General features: G+C 40.1%; 1 protein-coding gene across 1 annotated transcript; it reads left to right on the top strand.

Moving 5' to 3' along the window:
* The first annotated feature begins 1,072 nt into the window (after window positions 1-1,072).
* Window positions 1,073-27,312, top strand: PON1 (paraoxonase 1). The gene is given in 10 exon segments (XM_010356260.2): window positions 1,073-1,243; window positions 7,238-7,308; window positions 8,822-8,877; window positions 11,008-11,176; window positions 14,807-14,933; window positions 18,111-18,311; window positions 19,953-20,034; window positions 24,004-24,078; window positions 24,080-24,133; window positions 26,905-27,312. Coding segments are annotated over 10 exon segments (1,068 nt in total). The 5' UTR covers window positions 1,073-1,169; the 3' UTR covers window positions 27,064-27,312.

The raw sequence follows: 27,312 nt of genomic DNA, 5'->3' as shown, positions 1-27,312 counted from the left end.
CAGTGGAGTGGTCAGGTTTTTTACACAGAAGCTCAAGGCTTAAAAGCAAGTGTTCAGAAAGAGCAGAGAAAGAGGGCAGTAGTTACAATGTGAGGCTAAAGAAGCTTTCCCCCCAGAAAACTAAAGGCTATAAGTAAAGCATGTTGGTATTGGCTGGCAATATTCCAGAAAAGATGAAAGGATAGTTATTGCAGAAGAGAGAAGGTGTAACTGGGACCAAAAACCTTGAGAAGGAAAGAGACATGTAGCAAATCATTCATAGTAACAGCAGACAGCAGAAAAGAGAGACATGGTTGTACAGAGGCACCTCCTTTGGGTCTTTACTCAAGTGCCCCCTTATCAGTGAGGCCTTCCCTGACTGCCTGTTCTTAAGTGGAGGGTATTCCTTATCCCCTTTCTTGCCTTATGTGTTTTCTCCATAACATATGTGCATATCCATAATACACACATGCTAGAGCATTATATATGCCATAGTGATATGTTTTGCTGATTTCTCAGTTGACTCCCCCCATTGGAATGAACGTAAGCTTGGGGAAGACTTTTTGTCCTGTTATGTAACATCTAGAACAACGCCTGGCACATAGCAGGTACTCAATAAATGTCAGCTGCGTGAGGAAATGAATGAGCTGTGTGGGGGATGTACTTGAGTGAACTGTAAAGTCAGAGTGGTGTTGAGAGAAAGATGCTTAAAATCCAGATGTTGGAAGGTGACAGAGTAGTAGCCTGGTGAGAACAGTTAGATCTTAGGGGTTCCTACCACAGCCCTCCCTTCCGCACCTTTTTGGCTGTCAACATGATCAAGCTCCTGAATCCCTCTGAGCCGCAAGGACCTGGTTGGCACAAAGTGAGTGCTCACCAAAGCTTGACTGTCCTTTCCCACCTCTGTTTACTTCAGCTTGTTTGATCTCCCCTCCCCGACCGGACTAGGCACCTATTCTCGGTCTTCTCTCTTTGCAGTGGCAAGGAGCAAAAAGGCGCTTGGCTGAAAGCGCTCCGCTCCGGCAGTGGGGCTTTCTGTGTACCTGGTCCGCCCAGCGAGATGCGGACCTGGCGGGGAGGGGCGGGGCGGGCCAATCGGCGCCGCCCCAGCTAGGCTGCGGCTGCAGGCAGGCATAGCCTTCTAGCCCGTCGGTGTCTACGCCCGTCGATCCGTCTGTCTGTCCCTGACCATGGCGAAGCTGATTGCGCTCACCCTCTTGGGGATGGGACTAGCACTCTTCAAGAACCACCGGTTTTCTTACCAGTAAGTTGGGTTGTGGTGAGGGCTGCAGCCTTCGTCCTCCTCACCCTCTGCCAGTTCCATGAGCCCCCAGAAAGTAGGATTCAGGCTGTTAACAGAACATTTACAGGCAGGTGCTAGATGTACACTCTGCAGGGGTTTCCTAAATGTTTGTCCAGCTGTCATGTGCCCCTTGAAAACAAACTCTTGCTCATGGCCTGAGACATGGGATAAGGAGGCAATTGCCAGGGCTGTGAGTGGCCAGGTTGTCAGCATACACGAATTAATTTTTCATGAAGATTTGTGTGCCCTGGCTACAGATTCACTTCCCAACCCGGAAGGAAACTGACTAACCAGGCTGGGGTTCTCCTGATATTTTGTGAATTAGAGAAAGGAGTCCCCGTCCCTTCTGTGCCTTGACTGCCTGGCCATGGCAAACCTTCCAGGCTTGAAGATTCTCAAATTGAGGCTACTGAGGGCCACAGCAAAACTGCGTGTGGACCCAAGCAGGTGGGCGCTAACGTGTGCCGTGATGACTCGCTTCAGTGGGGGCAGGCCGGGAAGAGGGAACCCTGGAGCCAGCATCTGATGTCCTGGGGTTTAGCTCTGCTCCGTGAGTATGGGATTTTGGGCAAATCACTTTACATCTCTAACCTTTGCTGCTTCAGTAAACTGGAAATGGTAATACACACCTGCCTTTGACAGAGTAGCTATTCAATAAATGTTAGTTCCCTGCTTCCCTTTAAAGTATTTAATAAACGGTTAAGTGTTACACAAGGAGAGTGGGGATATTTTAAGAATGTATCAAAAGTTTCATAACTTTTAACAGGAGTTCATAGTCTAGAGATCATCCTAGTCTCTAAGGCTTAGTCAACAATGCCTTATTTACTCTAAAGTAAAACCCAATCAACATTAAATATACAAAAATTATATATGCTTATTACTAATTAGAAGCTTATATTCAGAATGGGTTTTTACTAATTATTGTGGAGGTTTTTCTAATTATTTTTAAGTTACAGAGTGCTAGAAAAAAAGTAAGAAGCAGTTGGTAATCTTGGCTTTTAAATCATGTAAAAATTACAGTTAGTGAGTTTTTCTTATAGGTTTATTATAGGAGATTATAGGTATAGATAAAAATATATAGATAAAGGATGGGTTGCTGAGCCTCCTGGAGTGGCTCAGACAGAGGAAGGAAGGGAAATTGTACCCACTGTTGGAAACCCCTAAAACCTAGCTACTCAACTGGGTCTGGGGACCAGATGCCTGAGCATCACCTGGGGGCTCCCTGCACATGCAGAATCTCAAGCCCTACCCCACACTATTGAATCAGAACCAGCGTCATTGAACAAAATCCCTGGGGGATTAGAGACCATGAATCTGCCCCAGGGAGAGAAGGCAAGAGATGAGATCCTGAAGCCTGCATCAGGAGCGAGCCAAATCCCCAGCGTGGATGCATCCTTTTTTCTTCAGACTTGGAGTGTATGTGTGTGGGGCTCACAGGAAGCTATATGTGTCTGGGCTGGAGGGAACTTATGAAAGCACACAAGGGATGCCTCAAGAGATTTCTGAGTTTCCCAGGTGTGAGCAGCACAGAGAAAGGAACTGAGAGAGTTCCGCTAGACCACGAGTCTCCCACCTTTGTAGTCGCTGTATGTGCCGCACAAGTCCAGGGAATGCCTTGGATGATGGTAGAAACAGCTCCCCTCCCCCACCCCAACTTGGGCTATGGAATGTTGCAGCGCTGCATCTGTATGGCAGCTTCCTTGTCCCTACATTGCCAATTGCAATACTTGAGTCCACTGAGTTTTCCTTCTCAGAAGGAAACCACAAAGCTAACGTTAGGCCTCTCAATGCATTTCTGCCATTCCATGCTTACTGTAGGCAACACACAGTTGTGGGAAGAGAGTAGTGGTGGATTTCTGATGAACTGGGTTAGATCTAATTTCTGCAGCTTTCAAGTTATTTTACTACTTTATTCCAGAAAAGTTCCAGCCTGTTTCTCCACCTGAAAACTAGGGGATAATGATACATATTACAGCATAGATGTATGTGTGTATATATATACACACACATATATACTATATTTATATAAAAACATATATATATGTATATAAATCAGGCATATAGCAGGTGTCCTGTAAATGTTAGCTTTTATAGCTGTCATATGTAATCTCAAAAATCCACCTATGAAATCTAATGATACTTGAATATGTATTATAATTATACCTCATTGAAACTCTGAGATAAGGACAAATAATCCTCCAACCCTCCAGCTTCCCCTATGAGTGCAACCAACGCCATCTTCTCAGTCCGAAGTACTTGCCTTGTATCTCCACAAAACACTTCAGTGGACATTTGCAGAGTACCTTCTCTTTGCAAACATTGTGTTTCTGCTGGAGGTTATAGGAATGAATAGGATGCAGTATTCACTCATCGATTTTAAAGTCTACTGGGAGCAAAAGAACTAAAACTGACAACTGTGAAACTGACAACTATGGTAAGAAAGTTGACAGACGTATATGTGAAGATTCCTGAGGGTAAACTAAGGAGTTATTACCCAATGCAGAAGACTGGAGAAGCTACAAAGCATCATGAGTAGGGGTCTTCCCAGTGGGTAAGGGGCTAAAGAGCATTCTAGGTGAAGGGAAAACTGTGAGCAAATAAAGAGGTATGAAAGAGATACAGGGAAGAGTCCTTAGTATCATGACACCCAATTTCAAATCCCAACTCCACCCTCTTAAATAAGCAACCACGTGCAAAGTACTGAGTCTCTCAGTGCCTCCATTTCCTTACCTACAAAACAGGGTAAGCACTCATCTTTTTCTCAAAGGTGGCTAAAAAGATTAAATGAGGAAGTATGTGTGAGAGCCCTTATTGGGGGCTTGGCACGTAGTAGGCCATGAAAAGGAATTTGAATGAATGAGGCACATGTAGGAGCAGAAAATAGACTGATGAGAGTGAATTTGGCCCCAGGAAGAGTTTGAGAATGGATATGGATTTCTTAATGCCTAGACAAAGATCTCTGCTTTCTTCTGTGAGCAGCCAGCATGTGTTTTCACTGAATACTTCTGCTTTGGTTTGGATGTTTGTCCTCTCCAAACCTTATATTTGATCTCTAAGGTTGGAGGTGGGGCCCAGTGGGAGGTGTTTGGGTCATGAAGATGGATCTCTCATGAATAGATAAATGCCTTCCTTGCGAGTGAGTGAGTTCTCACTCTATTCATTTTGAGAGAGGTGATTGATTGAAAAGAGCCTGGTACCTCTCCCCTCTCTTACATCCTCTCTCATCCCGTGATCTCTGTGAGTACTGGGGCCTCTTCACCTTCTGCCATGAGTGGAAGCAGCCAGAGCCCCTCACCAGATGCAGATACCCAATCTTGAACTTTCTAACCATCCAGAATCATAAGCCAAAAAAACCTTTTTTCTTTATCAGTTGCTCAACCTCAGGTGTTCCTTTAGAGCAGCACAAAGCAGACTCAGACAAATTCACAGCAAAGGCTGTATGGTTTCTGCACAGAGTTCAGAGTCTAGTGAATCAGGGACATATCTCAGACATTGACCCTTATTTCTTAGGCCCAGAACATTTGGACTTAAGCCTTTGACAAGATATTTCCTAATACATTGAAAATGAGGTAGAAAAAATATGAGTTGGATGATAATAACACAGGTGAGTCAGTTTTCAGGTGCCTCATCCAGCTTTTAAGCAGTGTTCTCTGTAGATTTTGCCTGGTTAGAGAGCTAAATATGAGCTTTGCATTCACACTTGAATTCCAATCCCTGCTCAGCCACTTCATAACTCTATGGCCTTAGAAAGCCACTTAATCTTAGTCATCTATGACTTAGGGAAAACAATACCTCACGGAGATGTTTGAGGATTAAACGAGGGCATATACGGTACCTGAACTGTAGTAGCAATGATTATCCTGTAGAGATATGACATTTTTGGGCCACAAATTGGAACCCAAATCAACAGGTGCTGACTTAATGCCTCCTTGCCCACCCTGGGCTCCCTTTAACTATGATTATTCTACCTTTTCCAGGCTAGAGATCATCTTCTATGAGAGAGAAGCCTGAATTAGAATAGGAGCTGAGCAGTTCTGCCTTTCTTTATCTTTTGTGAACCCATATGTTTAGTGACCCTTGTGAGTCAGGCAGCGTGAGTATTCTTCCCATGTGGTTTTGAGTCTAAGAAAAGTGAATTTGACTATCCTTGGTGTTATTCACAAGTCTTGGCCCATTCAGTGATTTTATGTCCTTGAATCTCTCCTTCCATGCCAGTCTTTGTGTTGTCCTTGGTTATGACCATCACCCTTAACATCTTCTACCTGTGCTTCGGTTCCTTGAGGGCATGCTACAAATATTCACTACACTTTCCCTAGACCAGAGTTTTTTCAAATGGTGGGTAACAAAATCAATTTAGTAAATAATTACTAACATTTTAAAATAAAACAGAATTGAACAGAAAAGTTATGAATGTATCACACAGATTAGGGCAAGTATTGTTTGTGAAGCTTGATTCAGATGTGCATGTGTATGTATGTGTGTGTGTGTGTGTGTCATGTGCTGGGTGTTCGCACCATATAAAATACTTTTCCTAATGTGAGTCTCCGTCTGAAAAGTTTGCAAGCCACTGCTCTATCACTTCCCCTTTTATTTCCTTATTGTGAATTTTTGCAATTATAATGTCAGATTTCCATTTTTGAAATACCTTTCCATTTCTTAGGTTATGGGACAGATTCCAACCTTCTGTTGACGTCTGCTTTCTAAGTTCATATCCATCAATTAGGAAACCACAATCTCCTCACAGTCCAAGCCTTCATCATCTATTCATTCATCTCTGTATTTCTAGTACCTAGACTGGTGGTTCTTTACTCTGGTTGTGCATTGGGACAAACTGTGGCACTTTTACAAAGCAGATTACTAAGAGGCACTCCTTGCCTCTTAGGTCAGATTTTCTTAGAGAGTGAAAATGATAGCCAGTGACCTGGTGTTAGGAATATACTCATTTTTTTCTGAATGAATAAATGAAAGATCAATCGCCCCCAAATTCCTATCATTTTGTACCACGTCAGTAAGAATTTTATCTAGTGTGTCTATTCCCCCTGTAGCCCATCCTCCTCCTGTGAGTTCAAGTCATCAGGAGGACAAGTAAATTTCTTAGCCTATCTGAAGCCAGATAAGATTTCTAGGGATATTTGGATAATTGTCACTACCTGCCTTGACAATACTGTATCACTAGTTCTCAAAAAAAAAAAAAAAAAAAAAAAAGTTTATTGTTTAAGTCTCTTGGTTGTGCTAATGTCGTCTGTTTCTTTCAAACGCCGCATCAGTAGCTTCGCTCTGCTCAGGCAGTTGGCTGGTACTTCCCTCTCACATCTGTTCATTTTTCCTTTGTCCTGTACTCAGACGTTCTCCATGGTGTTTATGCACTCATATCTAATAAGTTGCTCCTGTGTATGTGTGTGTGCATGTGTGAGTGCACCTGTGTGTGTGTGAAATGCCTTTTTACATACAGGCCTTGTGTATGATTTTCTGAAGTTACAAATCCTTTCAACATACCTGTATTTTTCAAGCACTACATCACAAAGCAGATGCCTAGTCCAGTCTATGGAGTCAGACTGAGCAGATGTGTAGGAGGCTGCCCATCTGTCAGCAACTCTAAAACATCAATGGAATAAACTGGAATCATGTTGCCATTTACCCGGACTTTCAACCTAGGAGTCCTTACACATTGATGAAATTGCTCCTGTGCCTGCCTAAGTACACAGAGCCCTGGAGAGGGTACTATGTATCTCTTGTGTGTACCTATCCACCTCTGCTAAATAAACACTAAATATTGTACCCAAAGCTCCCCACTTGTCTTGCCCTGGCTTTGCCTGGAAAAATTGCAGGAAAAACTCTGGAGTTGAAACTCAGGCGAAGTACAGTGAAGGAGAACTTTGTGGGTTGCCTAACTTTGCAACTTAATTATAATTTCTGAATAGTTTTATGTGTGTTTTATTTCTTTCTCCCCCACAGAACACGACTTAATGCTCTCCGAGAGGTACAACCCATAGAACTTCCTAACTGTAATTTAGTTAAAGGAATCGGTATGTATGTGAGAGGAAGAAGGGTCTCATTTAAACTTCTGGTATTTTTTTGCTTTTTGTGTGATTAATGTGCCTGTTTAATTTTGTCGAAAAATAAAATTTTGAATCAGGAGAGTCAGTGGTAGTTAATGATAAATACCACGTTGTTTGACTTTTGACTTTACTAACATATTACCAAGGTGTTGGCAGTTTTGGTTTGTTTTTGTTTGATCAATAGAGCAAAAAAAAAAAAAAAAAAAAAAAAAAAAAAAAAAACAGAATGAAGTTTGATTCCATGGTAATCTAACCTGAGGAGACGGCAGAAGAGGGGCAGGAGAGCCAGATAAAGCAGTGAATAAAGATAACTTTTTTTTAGAAAAGCTCTGACGGGACTTTGCAATTACCACAAGGCTTCTCCTTATGTGTATGTCTTTTGATATTGGAGAGGAAAATTTTTTCCAGAAGCTCCCAGCAGATTTCTCCTTAGATCTTGTTTGTCAGAGCTGGAGGACAGGCTGGTGCCCTAGCTGCAAAGGATGCTGGGAAAGTAATTATCGAACCTCCAACGTGGGAGGCAGGCCCTGTCAGCAAAGATAAAAGGGTAGGGGAATAGCAGCTGGGAGGCAACCAACAAGAAGAGTCCCCGGGCTCAACTCTCCAGCTGGTTCCAACCAATAAGCTTTGTTATTTGAGGACAGTTTTTTTGAGATCATGCTTTTGTGTGTTTTGGGCATTTTTGTTGTTGTTGTTGTTCTTTTAGAATTATTCATCTCAGTTGATTAAGGCTCAGGAGGCTAGACCAGATGACTTAGTATCATTAAATTTCACTAGATATCTTACGGCACAATTGTTTTCTAGAAAATATGATATTGATATCAAATATCACTGGGTTTTTGAAAAGCATACTTTTCACTAAGTGTATAAATACCTATCAAATAGTTCATTTTTCTCTAGATAAATTGAAATGTTAAAAATTTACATGTACTTAAAGTATAACTAACTTGAAGACAGTAATATTTAACTGATGTTTGTAATTAGTAGTAAAAATTCATATTCTGGATCACCTAAAATGTATCTCCATTTTAACTCAACTATTTGGAATTTGCTTATATTTTCAATATCGCTTTCCAAGGGTTTAATTGTTTTGAAACTATTAAGTATCAACACATATTTGTAGTTTACCCTGTATCTTTAGAAAACAACAAGTTCTTTTCAAATAATCATGGCTTTTGTATATTTTGTGAATTTCCATGAACTTTAAGAGGTTTCAGTCTTTGAGGAAAAAGCTCTAGTCCATCAATTTAAAACAAATATACTAAGTATAAATTTTAATTAAACTTGTTAATGATATTAATATATTTTTAATTTCCATATAATCACATTCATCAATTTGAATAAATGAAAGAATGAATTATTCTGAATCTGTTAAAGAAGAGTAACATATAGTCCCAGTTTCAAGTGAGGTGTTAAGAAATGGATCCACTTCCTGCAGTAATATGAAACAACCTGTACTTTCTATTCTCTTTTCTGGCAGAAACTGGCTCTGAAGACTTGGAGATACTGCCTAATGGACTGGCTTTCATTAGCTCTGTGAGTGTTTTCTTTCACTTTTCTGTGTTCTAGAACGTTTTCTAGGACTGGCAGTTTAAGTCTTTCTGTGTTCTAGAACGTTTTCTAGGACTGGCAGTTTAAGTCTTTCACTTAGGCTTTCTGTATACCAGTGCCCACTTTCAAATAAAATGAACAGCCATGGTTTAAAAGATAAATTATGTATGCATTTACACCTCTGCTATAATTATGATCATGCGTGTTCTATGCATATTGGTGTTCTTCGGTCTACATTGAACTGTATTACCTTAGCTTCTATAGCAGCAATTTGTTTATGAGTTCAGTGTATTCAACAATGTTTTCCCCTCAATTGTCTATTCCCTGAAGTATTTAAAATTGCCATATTCAAATATTTGCTAAATTAAATATACATTTAATGTATACTACTTCACATGTCATTTCAACTTTCACATTTTTAAACATATTACAGAATAAGCCCTCTAATTTAACATTATTGATAGGTCCCAATTCCCAAGCTTTGAAGAGAGAATCCACAATATTTGTTGAAACTCTCCTGCATATAGATCGCTATGGTAGCTGATACAGTGCAAAACAAAAGAAGTCTACCATCTGGCCTGGGGATCATATCATAACAGAGTGGATAGGAAACAATAGACAATCATCCAGTCATTTAAAAGCCTTTGCTACCTCTTGTAATTTATTTAGTCCAGTTTTCTCTTACAAAGATAGTAGATTAGTCATCCTGCAAAGCAATGTCTTGCAAACATTTCTTGAGCAACATAAGGCGTATTTTAAGTAAAATCTTATATGGGAACCCAATATATAAAACAACAGCTTTGTTGTTTTGATTGAAGGCTAAGAAAGTAGTTCCTCTGACCCACTAAACCTCTGTCTTTGAGATGCTTCCAAGGACCTACCAGGGAACAGTGTAAAAGCCATAACCAATATTGTATCTGTATTCCTTTCTTCTATCATTGAAGACTATTATTAATTGCCTCTTGGGTCTGCTCTTCCATTTTTGATCTTTCTCATGGGCTGGAAGCTATAGTGTGGTGCACATATGATTTTGCTGCAGGGGATGAAAGGGTTTGTGTGGGGTGGCTTAGTGGAGCATGTGGCTTCCAGAAGACTTCTCCTGGGGACCCATCACGCAAACTAACTTAAGAGGCTTCCTTCTCAATTAAAAATATAAAAGAAAAATATTAGTGTTGGAAAGTAAATGAGAAATAAGTACTTTAATATACTGTTAGCGGCTGCATCAACTTTAACGAGGCTATTTCACATTTCTAGTAAAAAATACGTCTGCCTTTTTAACCAGGAATTGATCTCTAGTAATATATCCTATAGAGACATGCATATATGTGCACAAAAAGACATGCATACACATTTATTTCAAATAAATGAAGGAGATGCAATTAACAAAAAAGTATATTGTCACTGTAAAGCAGTATATCTTGTTTAAAAGCACACATTCTAAAGAAAGAAAATTCAATCATGGTATGATTCTGAATAATAATTGTATACGGCATCATATTCTCTTACAACTGATTCAAAACAGTTAGATGAATGCATTAATCTTCTTTAAAACTAACCATATAACCCATATTTGGGGATTAGGAATGTTTCTGACTTCATCTGTCAATACGATAGACAGTACGTTAGCTCCACAGATTTTCTAAATAATTACAAAAACATTCATATTTAATGAATAAGGAAAAAAGCCATTGCTGTTTTAAAATGAGTAACTTGTGTGCTTGATTCCATAGTCTAATAATTTTAAGCACCTTTTGTTTTATCTTACAAAACATTTTATATTATAAAATATTATCTGCTATAAGGTCTTCTCTTGTGCTCAACTTATTTCCATTTCTTAATAAAAGGAAAAGACTATAAAATTTAGTAAGTAGAAAAATAAGTGAAAGGCAATTATTTTTAGTATTCTTTCTTGTATTCTTTATTGTATTATACAAAAATAAAAATCTTTATTTATCAAAAAAAAAAAAAAAAAAAAAAAAAGAGGCTTCCTATGTGGCCATCTGGCTAGCCCTGTGGTTTGGAGCAGTCAACACGAACCCATGGCCCATGCAGCGTCTCTATTAGCATTTAAAGTACTGGTATTGTGCTTGATTTTTCTCCTCCATGGTTTATAAGGGATTAAAATATCCTGGAATAAAGAGTTTCGACCCCAACAATCCTGGAAAAATACTTCTGATGGACCTGAATGAAGAAGATCAAACAGTGTTGGAACTGGGGATCACTGGAAGTAAATTTGACTTATCTTCATTTAACCCTCATGGGATTAGCACATTCACAGATGAAGGTAACAATATTTATTGTTTATTAAAATCAAAACCAAATTTAAAACAAAAACAGAAAAACATGCCAATAAATGGATTATTTTTTCTCATCCAAACGAAGCATAATTATGAATAACATTCTTACTCTGGGTTTTAAACTTACCCCCATGTTAATTGACCCTTATAGTAAAACCACTAAAATACTTGAGAATGCTAAACTATTTAAAGCACCTAATTTTGTAAAGCACCTAATTTTGTAAAATACCAACATTCACATTATTCCTATAATTACCATAATAATAATATCCAGCCCTGATCATTATAGCTTTTCCATTTTAAACAATTTTCAAGACTCAGGCATTTACAGGAACAGATTTTTCTAACCCAAGGCATCTGCAACCTATAGGTCAAGTGACAGAAAGTCACCATGGTCAGTTTTCTGCCGGCCCATCACCTTCAGTGCCTCCTCTCTGCTGGTTCCTCTGTTCTGTGTTCAAAATGCTCTTCTGCATGTTGGTCCCTTTCAACATAACTTGTTGGTTTCATCCTTTATGTCTTTATCCCATTTCTCCCTTTCTATTTGCTGCTACTTCCTTGTCTCTGTATTAATTTTCAGCCCCAGTTGCACATGGTAGCACCTGAAGAGTTTAAAAAGACTCGATGCCCAGCCCCCAGCTCGATAGATTCTGATTCCATTAGTCTGAGGGAGGCCTGGATCACAGTACTTGTTAAAAGTTGTTCAGTTCATAAAAATGTCAGGCTAGGGTTAAGAACCACGTTTATACCCGTTACCTCCATTTCATCATCAGACGATCCCTCATTCAGTTCCTCTTCTGGACTTTCCCCACTGTGGGTGGCTAAAATTGCTGCCTTGAGAATCATCAGTGATGTTCCTATTAACAAATCTCCTCTCTTCCCTTCATCCCTCTCCTTCCTTCCCTCTTCCCTTCCTTCCTTCCATAACCTCCTTTTGTTTTTTGTTTGTTTTGTTTTTGAGATGAGTCTCGCTCTCTCCCAGGCTAGAGTGCAGTGGCGCAATCTTAGCTCACTGCAACCTCCACCTCCCGGGTTCAAGGAATTCTCCTGCCTCAGCCTCCTGAGTAGCTGGGACCACAGGTGCATACCGCAATGCCTGGCTAATTTTTCTTTTCTTAGTAGAGACGGGTTTTCACTGTGTTGCCCAGGTTGGTCTCCAACTCCTGAGCTCAGGCAATCCACCCACCTTGGCCTCCCAAAGTGCTGGGATTACAGGCGTGAGCCACCGCGCCCAGCCTCCTTCACCTCCTTTTATGCTGTTGACCATTTTCTACTTCACAAAACTTGCTCTTCCCTGATGCTGCAGTGCCCCTAGCTGCTCCAGTTCTCATCCTACTGCAGGTTTCTCCCTAATTCATTGTTTTGTCACTCATTGCTACTTCCCTGAGCACTACCCCAGAGGTCTGATCTTTTGCTTCCTCTTTATTTTCTCTATTTCAGAACTTTCAAACCAGTGTCACACTGCCTGCTTTCTAGGAGGACATCCCCAAATAGGGGTATTATTATTATTCTTTTCACTAGCCCTTCACTTTTAATGCCGCAGGTGCTTACTAGACAGTTCCATTTGGGTTCCTTTCCTATAAACACTTTAAACTCAAAATGTTGAAAATGATTTTCCATCCTTTTATCTTTCCTTCTCTTCCCCATGTAACACACACACACACACACATATCCCTTTCAGTGGACTCTCCACTCATCCACCCATTCATCGCCATTACATTTTATTTTAAAAATATTTTTAAGTGCAAAGATATGTAGTGTTTGATGTGTGGATACTTTTTAAAATAAAAATGAGGTAGTATTACACAACCTCTTCTATAAATTGCTTTTGCATTAAACACTACATCATGGACTCCTTTACATACAGCACATTTGCAGCTGCTTTGCCAAGGTGGTTTGGGATTCACTTGTGTGGGAGCACTGTAATATAAGCTCATCTGCCAATGGATATTTAGGTTGTTCCCACCTTTATGCTCATTGCAAACAATGCCAAAATCAGCTTTCTCGCACATGTATTTTCTGTGACTATATCCTTAGGATGAATTTCTAGAAGTAGAATCCACTGCACAAAATGTGAATCCAGGTTTTAATCCTCACTTGAATTTGATTTCCATACCCTCCTTCCTCAGCTGTATTCAGGGCCTTTGGATTCTTCCTTTCAAATACCTCTCATGACCTTTCCTGCCTGTTACTGCCAGTGGCATCGTCTTGGTCCAGTCCCTTCTCTCCACATTGCTGGATTACTGCTGTAGCCTCAGCTCATGTTACTCCTTGGTTCAAATGGGCCAGTGAGCAAAGCCTGGATCTTCACCTTAAGCCCTAATAGGACCGATTCTGGCTCCCTCTCACTCTCCCACTCTCTCTTGCCTTCACTCTGCTCCCACCACAACCTCACTATTAAGTGAATATGTCCAGGAACTTCTGCCCCCGGGCGTTTACACATTTTCTCTCCTCAGCCTGGAATGCTGTTTCCCTAGATATCCACATATTCGTTCTCTTATTTCACTTAGGTTTTTGGTCTAACATCCCCTCATCAGAGAGAACATGCCTGACTCCCATGAAGATAATACTTCATTACTCTCTATTCTTTTATCCTGTTGTATTTTTCCTTTGTAGCATTTAACACCAACTAAAATAAATTAAACACTTGTTTGCTGAAAGGGGTAATGAAAATCATCTTAGCAGCTTTCTCTGTTCAAATCTTCTCAATTCAACCTGCCAAATTTTGCATCTTGACATGGCGAAACCCCGTCTCTACTAAAAACAAAAATTAGCCGGGCATGGTGGTGGGCGCCTGTAATCCCAGCTACTTACGAGGCTGAGGCAGGAGAATCATTTGAACCTGGGAGGGGGAGGTTGCAGTGAGCCGAGATGGCCCCATTGCACTCCAGCCTGGGCAACAAGAGTGAAACTCTGTCTCAAAAAAACAAAAACAAAAACAAAAACAAAAACAAACAAACAAACAAAAAAAAACAAAAGCAAACAAAACAAAACTAAACTAAACCCACCAATTTGATCATGTCAGAGGTTTCAAAAGACTTACTCTTTCTTAAGGCAAAGACCACAATCTAACTTTTACTTGCCAACTCTGATCACACATTCTTGACCGTTTAGATGAGTCGCCTTTGTATTCTTAAAGTCCCACTGACCCAAGGAAGCTGCTTCTGTTTGTTTGCTACAATTTCTCAGATGTTCTTCTGTGAAATTTATCACCTCACACTATGTAAATTACACTTGAGCACACCTTCTCATATTGGGGAGTTCTCATAGTTTTTATCCCTTTCATCACAACTGTGCATCTTGTGGAGACCATTTGAACTGGAAAACTTCAAGAGTTCTTTGGAGTTTTAGTGTCAGTGATACTCATTCTTAATTTGAGATTTTTTTTTTCTCCTATGGAGTTTTGAGTTTTCAGAGACTGTCACTGGTTCTTCCTTGAGCCACTTTTCTTTGGAACAGGAACAATCACAAATGCTTCACTCTACAAAGAGATGAAAATATTCCATCTGCCTGACATCCTAACTACTAGGTGGAGGTGGGTTGAAATTGGTTTTGGAAAGAGGGCTGACAGTGAGAGCTGAGTTAATGTTTCGTTTTTGTTTTTAATCTCCTCTCAGATAATGCTGTGTACCTCCTGGTGGTGAACCATCCAGATGCCAAGTCCACGGTGGAGTTGTTTAAATTTCAAGAAGAAGAAAAGTCGCTTTTGCATCTAAAAACCATCAGACATAAACTTCTGCCTAAGTACTGAGATATAGCACATTTGTATTTTCCTTTAGCTGTAGTGGATAGTTAATCCACTTTTGGTTTTTCCTTTTGGCCAGAGTAGGTATGGCTGTTCAACTCCCGTTTCTAATGATCACAAACGCCTCCACATGCCCTTCTGAAGAACCTTTTGAGGACTCAAGCACCTCAGAGACAGCCCATTCTTTTCCTCTCTTTCCCAGGCTGGCTCCTGGCCTCAGGATCTCCATTCAAGTTATTACCAGGAAAAAATCCTGCTCTTCTTCAGAACCAGACTTAGTATTTCAAACCCAAATAGGCTTCATAGATAAATTTGACATCATGAGCTTATTTATTTATATTAAAAAGTAGACTCTGGGAAGTTTCCATGAATTAGAAACACAGGCCCAGGAGGAGACCCTAAATCAAGTGCATCTAAGACCTCCTTATACTGCCTCCACTGCTGTTTGATTGCACAAAACTTATGCAATAGTAGATCTGTGGTAACACTCAATTCCACCCTAGGTGCCTTGTTCATGTAACATATGGTGAAATAAAACACTCAAGGATCCCCAATCTCAGTCAGCTTTCTCACATGCCCTATGAAGATCTGACTTGTAAGGCCAGTGATGGATTTAGGAGAACAACCTTCCACTATCTTCTAAAACATTTACCTCCAACTCATTACGATTGTCTAGAATCCCAACCTATTTTTGTATAATTTATGTATAGCATTTGACTACCTCCATATCTGTAAATCTAGATGTGTACTCTTTGCAGGTACCTAGCTAAGGGCCTGGTATGTGGGGTGCACTCTGTGATACTGGGACCCCTTCCTCTTCTTTCTTATCAGGTGGTTTGAGGATGAGGAAAATGAGATTGGAGAGAAATTGAATTACTGGATGAGGGCCAATCAATTCACTAGTGACCAAGTAGGAACCCCCGCTCAGGTCATCTTCTGCTCCAGCGGGATGAGTAAAAGTTCGGAGAACAGCTTTTGGTAGAAGAGTTCATTCATACATTCATTTAACAAATACATTTTGGAGAAAGAATAAGGTCACTGAGTGTTTGGAGAATGTGAAGAACACCAAGATTTAAAGTAGAGAAAAGTATGTAGAATGGAGAAGCTGGGTTAATGATAACACTAATAAATGAGCTTTCTCTGTAAGTCAGGTGCTGCACTAACTAATTCAAACAGATTTTTTTATTGATGTTTTACAAATACCATCTGAATTAGGTGTATTATATCCATTTTGGATTTTTAAAAAGTTGAGGCCTGGAGTAATTGTTAAGTTCCCCTAGATGACATCATCAGTAAATGGTGCAGCTGTGATTCTAATCCTGGTAACATGAGTTCAGAGCTGGTGCCTTAAATCGCTACAAGATAGTGAAAAAAATTATGTGTTTTAACATTTAATCTTGGAAATCTCAGATTTGTCTAAGTTACCGGGTTGGAGTATTTTTTTCTTGAGCCAGTTGCAAAAATATTGGTCTTAGGCAGCATAGAAGGAGACTGAAAATAACCACGGTGCCATAATTAACTAGAGTTCTGCTCTCTCAACCCAAGGATTAGCTGTGTGTATTTTCTTCTTTGTATTTTATGGTTGTTTATAACATTAGCATTCCAATTACTAAATCTATTATAATTTAAACCTGTTATTATTCATATATCACAAGCATTATTAGTGGTCATTTACTGTATGCCAGGCATGGTGCAAAGGCCTTTGCATTCGTTATTTCATTTTATTCTTACCCTAGCCTTTCAAGGTATACAGAGAAAGCAGAGGTTTAGAATAGTGGCTCAAAATTTAGTGACAATGCTGTGGCCCCACATTATGATAGCAAGCAGAGTCAGGATTCAAATGAAGTCCATCAGATTTCAAAGCTATTACTCTATTTCCCTTTAAAAATTTGTTATTTATTTACTTATTTTACTACACCCCCATTTCAGCAATAAAAAGCTATTGCTCTAAATCATTCCATTCTGCTCCTTTCTGTGAAAAACAGACAAATGATAGTCCAGCATACTAATTTCAGAAATTTACTTTTAAAAAAGAGAGAGTAAAATCAGACTGCAGATTTATGTCTGGTGCCCGTCCAGACTAATCCTAAATTCTGAGACCTTTTTTTTTTTATGTTGTAATAGTGGCTACCATTGATCGAGGATTTATTGAATGTCATGCTCCCTGCAAAGCACACAAGAGGCATTGTCTCATTGTAATTCCCACTGCAACTCCACAAATTAAGATCCTGACCCTTAGTCTTCTACTAATGAGCTGTATGACTTTGAGAATATCATTTAACCTCTCTTTACAGATGAGAAAACTTAGGCTCTGCATGCCTGTCTAACTTGCCTGAGAGCTCAGAGCTGCGTCAGAGCTGATGCGCTGGCCACGACGCCTTGCAGAGATAATTTTCTCCCAGATCATGCCCTGGGGAACTTCCATCACCTCAATCAGCAAAGAATGACTCACTTATGTGTTCACTATTGTACCTATTAAAGCAGAAAAATAGACTCATATATCTTACATTTTCAGTGACAGAGAGAGAATCCTAATCAGAAAGCGGGAAAAAAGCCATAGCATTCTATTTCTGAGCATTCTTGTTCATGGACATTTCATTCAGTTTAGAATCACGAAATCTTAAGGCTGGAAGACAGACCAGTCTATCATCCTGCTTTCACAGATAAGGAAACTGAGGTCCTGATATGTGAAAGGATTGATTTTTCTTAGATCACGCAGCTAATAGTAGCAGAGCTTTAACTAAAATGCAAGTATCCAGGCTGCTGGTTCATCATTTTTTCAGTTTCTTATGGGAGTTAGTTCTATGTGAGCACAGATATGTGAGCACGTTTTTGTCCTGACAATGATTTCTGGCCTAATTTAATTTCTACTGAATTTAGTGTATTTACACATACACACACACACACACACACACACACACACACGATGTAACATATAAAAGGATTTTTATGTTACAGTGCTATAATCACTTCCTCAGATTTCTTAGACCAATGATTATCTTTAAGGATTGTATCGGCAGGACTAATTTCATATTAATTCTGTTCCATTATAGTTAGCATGAAGGCTCCATCCCATATCTTGATTTTAGGAATAGATGGCGATGAATGCCAATTCATAGTCCTGTAATGTTTAATACCTTCACCTTATATATGATGTGTGTATGTTTTATTTGCAGTGTGAATGATATCGTTGCTGTGGGACCTGAGCACTTTTATGCCACAAACGATCACTATTTTCTTGACCCCTACTTAAAATCCTGGGAGATGTATTTGGGTTTAGCGTGGTCATATGTTGTTTACTATAGTCCAAGCGAAGTTCGAGTGGTGGCAGAAGGATTTGATTTTGCTAATGGAATCAACATTTCACCTGATGGCAAGTATGTGAACTCTCTGAAATGTAGTGGATTTACTCAGATTCTCAGGAGATATCTTGGAATATATTCTTTTTTAAAGTAATATGATACATTTTAACATGTTACCCTAGTGAGATAAAATTAGGAAAAATGTAAAATGTCTTAATTTTTCAGGGGGTGAAATTTATCAAATCAAAAATTTCGTTGTGGAGGCATATTGGTTTTGTTTCCTTTTTGGAAAAAAAAGTACATTTTAAGAGGGGGAACTGTGATGAAGATTTAGTATGTCTGAATAGACTTGTTTTGAATAAAGATTTGAGTGTATAATGAGATGAATAGTATGCAGGTATACATATGTCAGTAGTTCAGGTTTATGACAAGATAAGGAATTTGTACCAAAATGTAAATCAAGACAATACTTCCTTCATCAAGAAAGTATTACTGTGAAAAACGTCAGTTTAAGCAGTGTGCTTAGTGATGTAGTTGACTTATGTTATCTCATGGGGCCCTACAACAAACAATTTGCAAACCAACATTGGTCTGGAGACTGCATTTTGGGTAGCATTGGTACGTGCATTAAATATCTATATGCATCCATATATATGCCCTTTCTCATCCTGCATCATCATCAAGGATTTCAGAGTCAGTAACATACGCTTAGAAAGAGTAACAGGGGCCAGGCGTGGTGGCTCATGCCTATAATCCCAGCACTTCGGGAGGCCAAGGTAGGTTGATCACCTGAGGTCAGAGACCAGCCTGGCCATCATGACTAAACCCCGTCTCTACTAAAAATACAAAAATTAACCAGGCATGGTGGCACACTCCTGTAATCCCAGCTACCAGGGAGGCTGAGGCAGGAGAACCACTTGAACTTGGGAGGTGGAGGTTGCAGTGAGTTGCAGTGAGCTGAGATTGCGCCACTGCACTCCAGCCTGGGTGACAGAGCAAGACTCCATCTAAAAAAATGAAAGAAAGAGAGAGAGAGAGAGACAGAGAAAGAAAGAGTGAGCAAGTGAGCAACAGGGACAGGGACAGCTTTTAATTATTCATATCATAGACCAGTTTTTGAAAATAGAAGATAATCGAGCAGTAATTTCTTTTTGTTGGGGGGATGCACAGTGCTTAGACTAACCCCAGATCTTTGTGGGGTATGACTAAAGCCACAGAGTCAGGACCAGACTCAGGGCAGAAGAGGAGGAAGACTTCTCTCGATCGATCCAGTCCAAGCAGCTTTTCTTCTCTCATATTTTTCTCTGGATTAAAACAAGGAGCTGTTGTCAAAGGGCTTTCCTGCAACTTTCCTGGGAGAGAACTCACTATCCCCTGACATGCAGAACCCGGGGCTTGACACAAATTGACAAACCAAAAGAGAAACACTGTAATGCATTTTACTCCCAGATACTAAAAGTTGGTGTTAGGGTTAAGTTCCTTCCATACTGATAAGGACAACTACGTCCCCTCCTTCAGAAATAACTTTGCAGAGATTAAATCCCTCTGTGCATTGTAAACTCACTGAGTTCTTTCAGAATTTAGTGTGTTTGAGATGGGTTCCATTTTCCATTCCTTAAGCGAAGTTCTTCCCTATGAATAGTTATTACAACTTCATCTTAATCTCTCAAGTTGTGTTACTTCTAGTACTTTGATGTAGCTCTTTCTTCTTTGAAGGTATGTCTATGTAGCTGAATTGCTGGCTCATAAGATTCATGTGTATGAAAAGCATGCTAATTGGACTTTAACTCCATTGAAGGTAAGATGTATTAACACTGTAAGTTTGCAGAGTGATAATTAGATTCTAATTGATTTGTGAAATTAAATGTGAAGAGAAAAGGACTGCTTAATTGGTGTGGGTGAGAACCAATTTTTCACTCCTTTATTAAGAGTCATTAGCATGGTTATGTGTTTGTTGTTCATTTTTACTCAACTGCAGAGTGGCAAACAGCAAACCACACCTCTCACCCAGGAACCTTGCATTCTTTCTGCTCTAGCAAACTTTGAGCTTGGCATTGTGTTCCCAGACCCTCCTTCCATCCCTCCCTTCCAGCCTTTCTTCCTTCCTTTCTCCCACTCTCCCTCTCCTCCACCTTCCTTCCCGCTCCTCCCCGCTCTCTCTCTCTCTTTTCCTCGACGTTGATGGAACAGCCAAGAAATAGCCTCAACTTGTACTTAATGCAGGGCTGCTCTCCACAATGTTTATGAAGTCCACGCGCTCACAATGGCTGCCGGGTGACCTGGCTGCTCCTCACCTCTCTGCCTTTACCTCCAACCATTGTGTCCCTGCCCCATGTCTCCTGCTACTGTCTCAGAATGGGGCACCACTCCCTCTGCTAGGAGGAGAAACCTTCCTCCAGATCTCCACGGCCCTCTCCTTCATCTCCTTTCATTTTTACTAAAACGTCAGCTCGGTCTTCGAAACCTGGAACTGCTCCCTTCCCCTGCATATTTTCCCTCGCCTTTCCTGCTTTATTTTTCCATTCAGCATGTATTGCTAGCATACTACATATTTTATTCTTCCCCTTTATTACCTGATTCCCGAACTAGGGTGTAAGCTCCACAAGGACAGGCTGTTTTTCTATTTGCTCCTAGTACAATTCGCACTGCCTAGTTGGCACTTAACAAATACTTGTTAAATTACTGTGGTGGGGCTGGGCATGCTTCAGGGGTTCACCTCCTGTCCCCACTAATTCTGGTCATCTGAAGGTTGGAGTCAAAAGGGCTGAAAACACAAAGGAGAGGAAAGAGAGACCAAGAGCATACTAGAGCCCTGTGAAAGCAGCCCTCTACCTCTGCAAAACAACAAGACGTTGCTTTCCTGCCATAAACGCCCACTGCAGGAAGCACTATCAGCGCCAATTGTATGACTGTTCCTGTCAGCACATCTGAGGGACTGTCATGAGGGGCCTCACTCAGAGAAAATTACCTTAAAGCAACATCAAATGTAACATCATGTTTGACATTAAAAATCACTGGCAGGGCTACTTTGGTATTAGCTCAAGTAAAATGGATCACATGCTCATACTGGCTGAGGGAATAAAAAACAAGCTGCAGTTTTAACAATAGATATTTCTGTAAAGCGAAAGTTAAAGAATTTTATGAGAATAGAACCCAATGTGACATACCTTCACCACAGAATGTCAAGGCTCTGCTCCCGCCAGGGCGAGACTGAGGGCAAGGCCAATTTCAGCAATAGACCATGTTTGTCTCCCATCATAAAAACCTCAAAAAGGTTATCCATCAATTGTCACATTATTCTTTCTTTTGAAAGATTGTATTTATTAATGTCAGTTAATTAATACTTGAGAGTGCCAAATAATTTCATAAACTAGCTGAGGCCAATCTTAAATTTTGGAGGAGGTGTGGACGGGTTTATGTCCAATCGGATATTATTCAGCCTTAAAAAGGATTGAAGTTCTTGGCCGGCTGTGGTGGCTCATGCCTGTAATCCCAGCACTGAGGAAGGCTGAGGTGGGTGGATCATGAGGTCAAGAGTTCAAGACCAGCCTGGCCAACATGGTGAAACCCTGTCTCTACTAAAGATAGAAAAAATTAGCCATGAGTGATGGCATGTGCCTGTAATCCCAGCTACCTGGGAGACTGAGGCAGGGGAATCACTTGAATCCAGGAGGCAGAGGTTGCAGTGAGCTGAGACTGCACCATTGCACTCCAGCCTGGGCAACAAGAGCAAAACTGCGTCTCAAAAAAAAAAAAAAAAAAAAAAAAAAAAGGAATGAAGTTCTAAGATACCTGCTACAACTTGCTTGGACAAGCCTTAAAAACATAATGCTAAATAACATAAGCCAGCCACAAAAGGATAAATATTGTACAATTTACTAATGGGAAGTACCTAGAACAGGCAAATTCATGGAGACAGAAAATAGAATAGAATGCTGATTACTAGGAACTTGGGGGAGAGAAGAACAGGGAGCTATTGTTTAATGGGTACAGGATTTCTGTTTGGGGCTGACTGAAAGTTCTGGAGAGGGATGGTGATGATGGTTGCACAACATTGTGAATATACTTAATGCCACTCAGTTTTATACTTAATAATGGTTAAAATGTCGAATTTTATATATATTTTACTACGATAGAAATAATTCTCTCCTCTCTCCAAAAAAGATTCCAGAACTTAGTCAATGGATTAGTCACACTTTGATGAACCTCAATTCGCAAAAACCTGGAATATTTGTTAACAGAGAATACAGTTTTTCCCAAAGACAATAATTTATTAAGTTTTCTTGACCAAGGAATGTGAAATTTTCCAGATGCCTTTGTGGGAGTGTGAGATGCAATATGCAGGGGTCTTGCCGTGAGTTAGCATGGAGAGGCATTATTTATTTGCAAGGCAAGGAGTTCATTGTTGGACTCAGAATAGGTTCCCTGCTGGACTGTCAGCACTTCCGTGGCATGAGCTGTATCTGCTGGGTACCTGGTGCTCTCCAGATGCTGCATTTCTTGCAGAGCTCATGTAGGAGCTTGGTAATTGCACGTTGAATGAATGGGATCCCAGGTTTCTGTGTCCTTCTCCCACTCCCACTCTCATCTCAGTAGGTTTCATCTGCCATGGAATTCACCAATCGGCTATGCCGCTTTCAAAGATAAGAGCAAAGCCCTGAAACAAACATTTCCTCATTTAAAGACATTATGGTATCAGAGTGGTGTGCTGACACTGGGATGGACAGGGGTTTAGGGATGGAGAAAGCATGGAGCCACCTGTCTTGCCTGTCTCTGGGGTAAGAAAGACTGATGACTCTGCACGGTGGCGAGAATGCGGCTCTGCCACGATGCTTGAGTCCTCTAATCCCTCCCTGGGCATGTGAGGAACAGCTCTCATTTTGAGTAGGAGGCACAAGGAAGCGTTGGTTTTCTGCAGCTGTCTGTTCATGCCCTGGCCTTTACAATGAGTCATGACCAGTTATTTACAGGATCTCTGGGCACTGAGGTATGCTGGTCTCTGAGGTACATGGTAGATATTATTTCTCCAACTGAGAATTAGAGGTAAACAAATAGATGGGATTTCTCCCTGGTAGAAGGCAGACAAGATGATGAATGGTGGAATTAAGAATCATTGGTCTTATTTATGATCCTTGTACAAAGCCTCAACAGCAATCTGTGCAGTCATCAAATGCTTGCAACTTATATTTAGAGAATAAACAGCAGAAGAACAGGGAGTTGAATAACATCAAGAAACTAAAGAACAAACCTTTCCTCAACTTCAAGGCAAAAATGAGACCCTGGGTGATCATTTCTTCTCTGGCGGCACAGCCTATGATTAGCCATTAAAGAGTCCACATTTCATTGATGTTCTTCTCAGAAATGAATTTACATTTCCTGGTGGTTTTCTGAATGCTTATAAAAATATCATTTGCACATGCCATTTTAGAAGCAGTTGTTTTATGCTGCACTGAAAACTTTTTTTTTTCAGTTTTAGGTTCATGCACAGATGTTGGTACAAATGATTTTGTCTAACTTTTAACAGTCATTCTTGGTTTTCTGTATCTTCACCCTATCCCCATTCTGTCCTGGAAACTGATAAAATACTAGCATAGATGAAAGGTCAGAGGAATTTTGTGAGTCCTATTGAAATGGGGCAGAATTGTATCCTTGGAAACAGCAGTGTGGTGACCAAGGACAAGAGGCAACTTTTCTCTGATATATTTTGCTCCATCACAATTGTGTTTTACTTTATGTCTTGTTCTTTTCTTGTTTTTAATCTTTTAAGTCCCTCGACTTTAATACCCTCGTGGATAACATATCTGTGGATCCTGAGACAGGAGACCTTTGGGTTGGATGCCATTCCCAATGGCATGAAAGTCTTCTTCTATGACTCAGAGAATCCTCCTGCATCTGAGGTTAGTTTTAAAAATGAACCAGATAAGTGACTTTATTCCCAGCTATTGTTTTGTTCAGTTGAAAACATAATTCTCAATTCTATGTGCAAATAAAAGGGGGGACACGGATAGATGATCCAAATGATCAGAAATAAAGGCCTTTGAAGGTGCTTTAGTCAGAGTCTAGGCAAGAAACACATGGCACACTTAAATTGGATAATTTGAGGGGAGTTTAATCAAAGGACTATATAAAAAATGTGTGGACACAGTGTAGGGTAATCAACAGAGGATAATGCAGTACTTCAGGGCTAGTGAGGGGGGAGGAAATGAATACCAGAAGCCAGAACAGGTATACGGTGGTGGGTGGAGAGGGTTGCCTGGGAGGAACTCGGCCTCTCGTTAAGGGATCCTCAAAGAACATAATGATGGCATACTGCTATAGTTTAATCATTCATTTGTTACCTGCCTTCCTATTCAACTCCCCCTTCCTGTGTGGTGGTATATGCACAGGTCCATGCAAAGGACCAGTCCTGGAGCACATTGGCCAGCCTCTCTAGATCTTCCTGCAGGTGGCAAGATAAATCGCTGGAATTATTTGGCTTAGAAGATCTCATCTTCCACCTTAGTTACAGTACTCAAAGGTCCCATTTTTTGTCCATGGTCTTTATTAAGTGAAGTATTTTGGGTACAAATAAGAATTTGCAACCTACTTCAATATAGGTATTTGCACATTTACTGAGTTTTCAGTATCTACTAAGGCTACTTATTATTTACATCATATATATGACATCATTTTGACATATTTGTCTACTGCTGTGTATGTATTGTTAAAGCTGAGTTTTAAGAGTCCATTTCACCCGCCCAACAGGAAAAAAAAGTGTTAAAGCCCGTATCTCTTGGGTTAAAAAAAATCCAAATGTGTATTTCCATTTACATTATGGCTGTCCTATCTTTTATCTCTAGGTTTACAGGACAATTGTGATCATGTTTAATGGAAATCCTTTTTGCCTTTTGCTAGTTTTTAGCCATTAGGGTTGCTGAATGGTATGTTTAATAGAATTGAAGAAATGTATGCTGTGGAGCGTTCAGTGCTCAGAACTGAGCAGAATGTTAGATTCTAATTTGTTCTGGCTTGTTAGCTCATTTAGTCATCTTGGGTCATTTGCTATAGCATGGAGTTGGTTTGTTTTTCTGGAAAAAATACTTCATTTCTAATGATTGATCTGCAAAGGAATAGCAAAAAGTAGTAACAATTCATTATCTAATGCACTGCCCCTAGAAGAGTGATTTAGTTTTATTAACAAGAAGCTTAGCTAAGCCAAGGTTCACCATCAACTATTTACCTGTAACTACTACATGTTAATGCTATGGCAATTTCCTAAGACATCTGTCCTTGGTGCCAGCTGTTTTTAAGAGGTCATTTTGAAAGTTCCCACAGACCCTTTAGATCCAGGCACTGGCCTTCACAGTTGGCCACATTTGTGATGTACATATCCTTTCTTCAAGTCATTATATATTATCATAAAGGCTTAATAATAGAATATTAGAGTTGAAGGGGAATTTAGAGATAATCTAGTCCCACCCATTTCATTCTACAGATGAGAAACAAATGGTAAGTGGAAGATCCAAGACATGACCCAGGTCTCCTACCTCAGTGTAGTGCTTTTCATACTAAGTTGAATCACAGGCAATTGCTATTTTTGACAGCCAGAATGATCAAATCTTGGCTATTTCATATGGTTGGCTTAACATGATACTACACTATTAATGATGCAATCACATTTCTCCTCAATTAAGTGAAGGAAACTGAACTTACAAAATCTTATACATTTAGAGACAGGAGGTTAACTTTAAAACACCTGAGTATGGTACAGAGATGTGGTTTTTTGGGGGTCACATTTTTTTTTCTCTTTGTCTGCATTTTAAAAACCAGGAATTAAGTGTAAACATCCAGTTTCCTGACTTACCTGAAAATACATGAAAACAGACCTGAATTACTGGATGGCAACAATTTGGCTGTTGTTGAGTGTATTAGTCAAGGTTCCCTAGAGGGACAGAACTAATAGGATAGATATATATATATGTAAAGGGGAGTTTATTAAGTATTAACTTACCTGATCACAAGGTCCCACAGTAGGCTGTCTGCAAGCCTGAGGAACAAGGAGAGCGAGTCTGAGTCTCAAAACTGAAGAACCTGGAGTCTGATGTTTGAGGGCAGGAAGCATCAGCACAGGAGAAAGATGTAGGCTGGGAGGCTAGGCCAGTCTCTCCTCTTCATGTTTTTCTGCCCGCTGTACATTCGCTGGCAGCTGATTAGATTGTGCTGCCCAGATGAAGGGTGGGTCTGCCTTCCCCAGCCCACTCATTCAAATGTTAATCTCCTTTGGCAACACCCTCACAGACACACCTAGAATCAATACTTTGTATCCTTCAGTCCAATCAAGTAGACACTCATTGTTAACCATCACACTGAGTTAACAGCTTCCTCCCTCCACATTTACTTAAGTCCCCACTGCTCCCTAATGTCCCACGTCCAGGATGTGCTGCTCATTTGCATTTCCTGCCTCACCCCAGTAGGTTTAGATACTCTCCACCTCTGCTAAAGATCACTTGAGATCAGTACCCACCTGTTCCCAAATGAGGAAATAGATGTGTTAAGTGTAATTTTGGAACAAAATAGGATTTATCTCATTGTATAAGATTATATGGCTTCTTATGGAGGAGGACCCTATGCATAAGGTTGTTTTAAGTGACCTGACAAAAATATTAACTCAATGTTATTTCTTTCACAGGTGCTTCAAATCCAGAACATTCTAACAGAAGAACCTAAAGTGACACAGGTTTATGCAGAAAATGGCACAGTGTTGCAAGGCAGTACAGTTGCCTCTGTGTACAAAGGGAAACTGCTGATTGGCACAGTGTTTCACAAAGCTCTTTACTGTGAGCTCTAACAGACCGACTTGCATCCATGCCATAGAAACTGAGGCCATTATATCAACTGCTTGCCATATTCCAAGGACCTAGTGATCTTAGCTGAACAATGAATGCTGACCCTAAATATGGACATCATGAAGCATCAAAGCACTGTTTAACTGGGAGAGACATGAGGTAGGGCTTTTTTTGGAGAATACACTATCAAATCGGTCTTGGAATACTTGGAAACCTCATTTATCAATAAAAATCCTTCTCACTAAAATGGA

The sequence above is a fragment of the Rhinopithecus roxellana genome, chromosome 6 (genome assembly GCF_007565055.1).
Source record: "Rhinopithecus roxellana isolate Shanxi Qingling chromosome 6, ASM756505v1, whole genome shotgun sequence".
Lineage (NCBI taxonomy): Eukaryota > Metazoa > Chordata > Mammalia > Primates > Cercopithecidae > Rhinopithecus > Rhinopithecus roxellana.
Note: the sequence above shows the minus strand (reverse complement) of the source record. Positions and strands in the feature narration are given on the sequence as shown.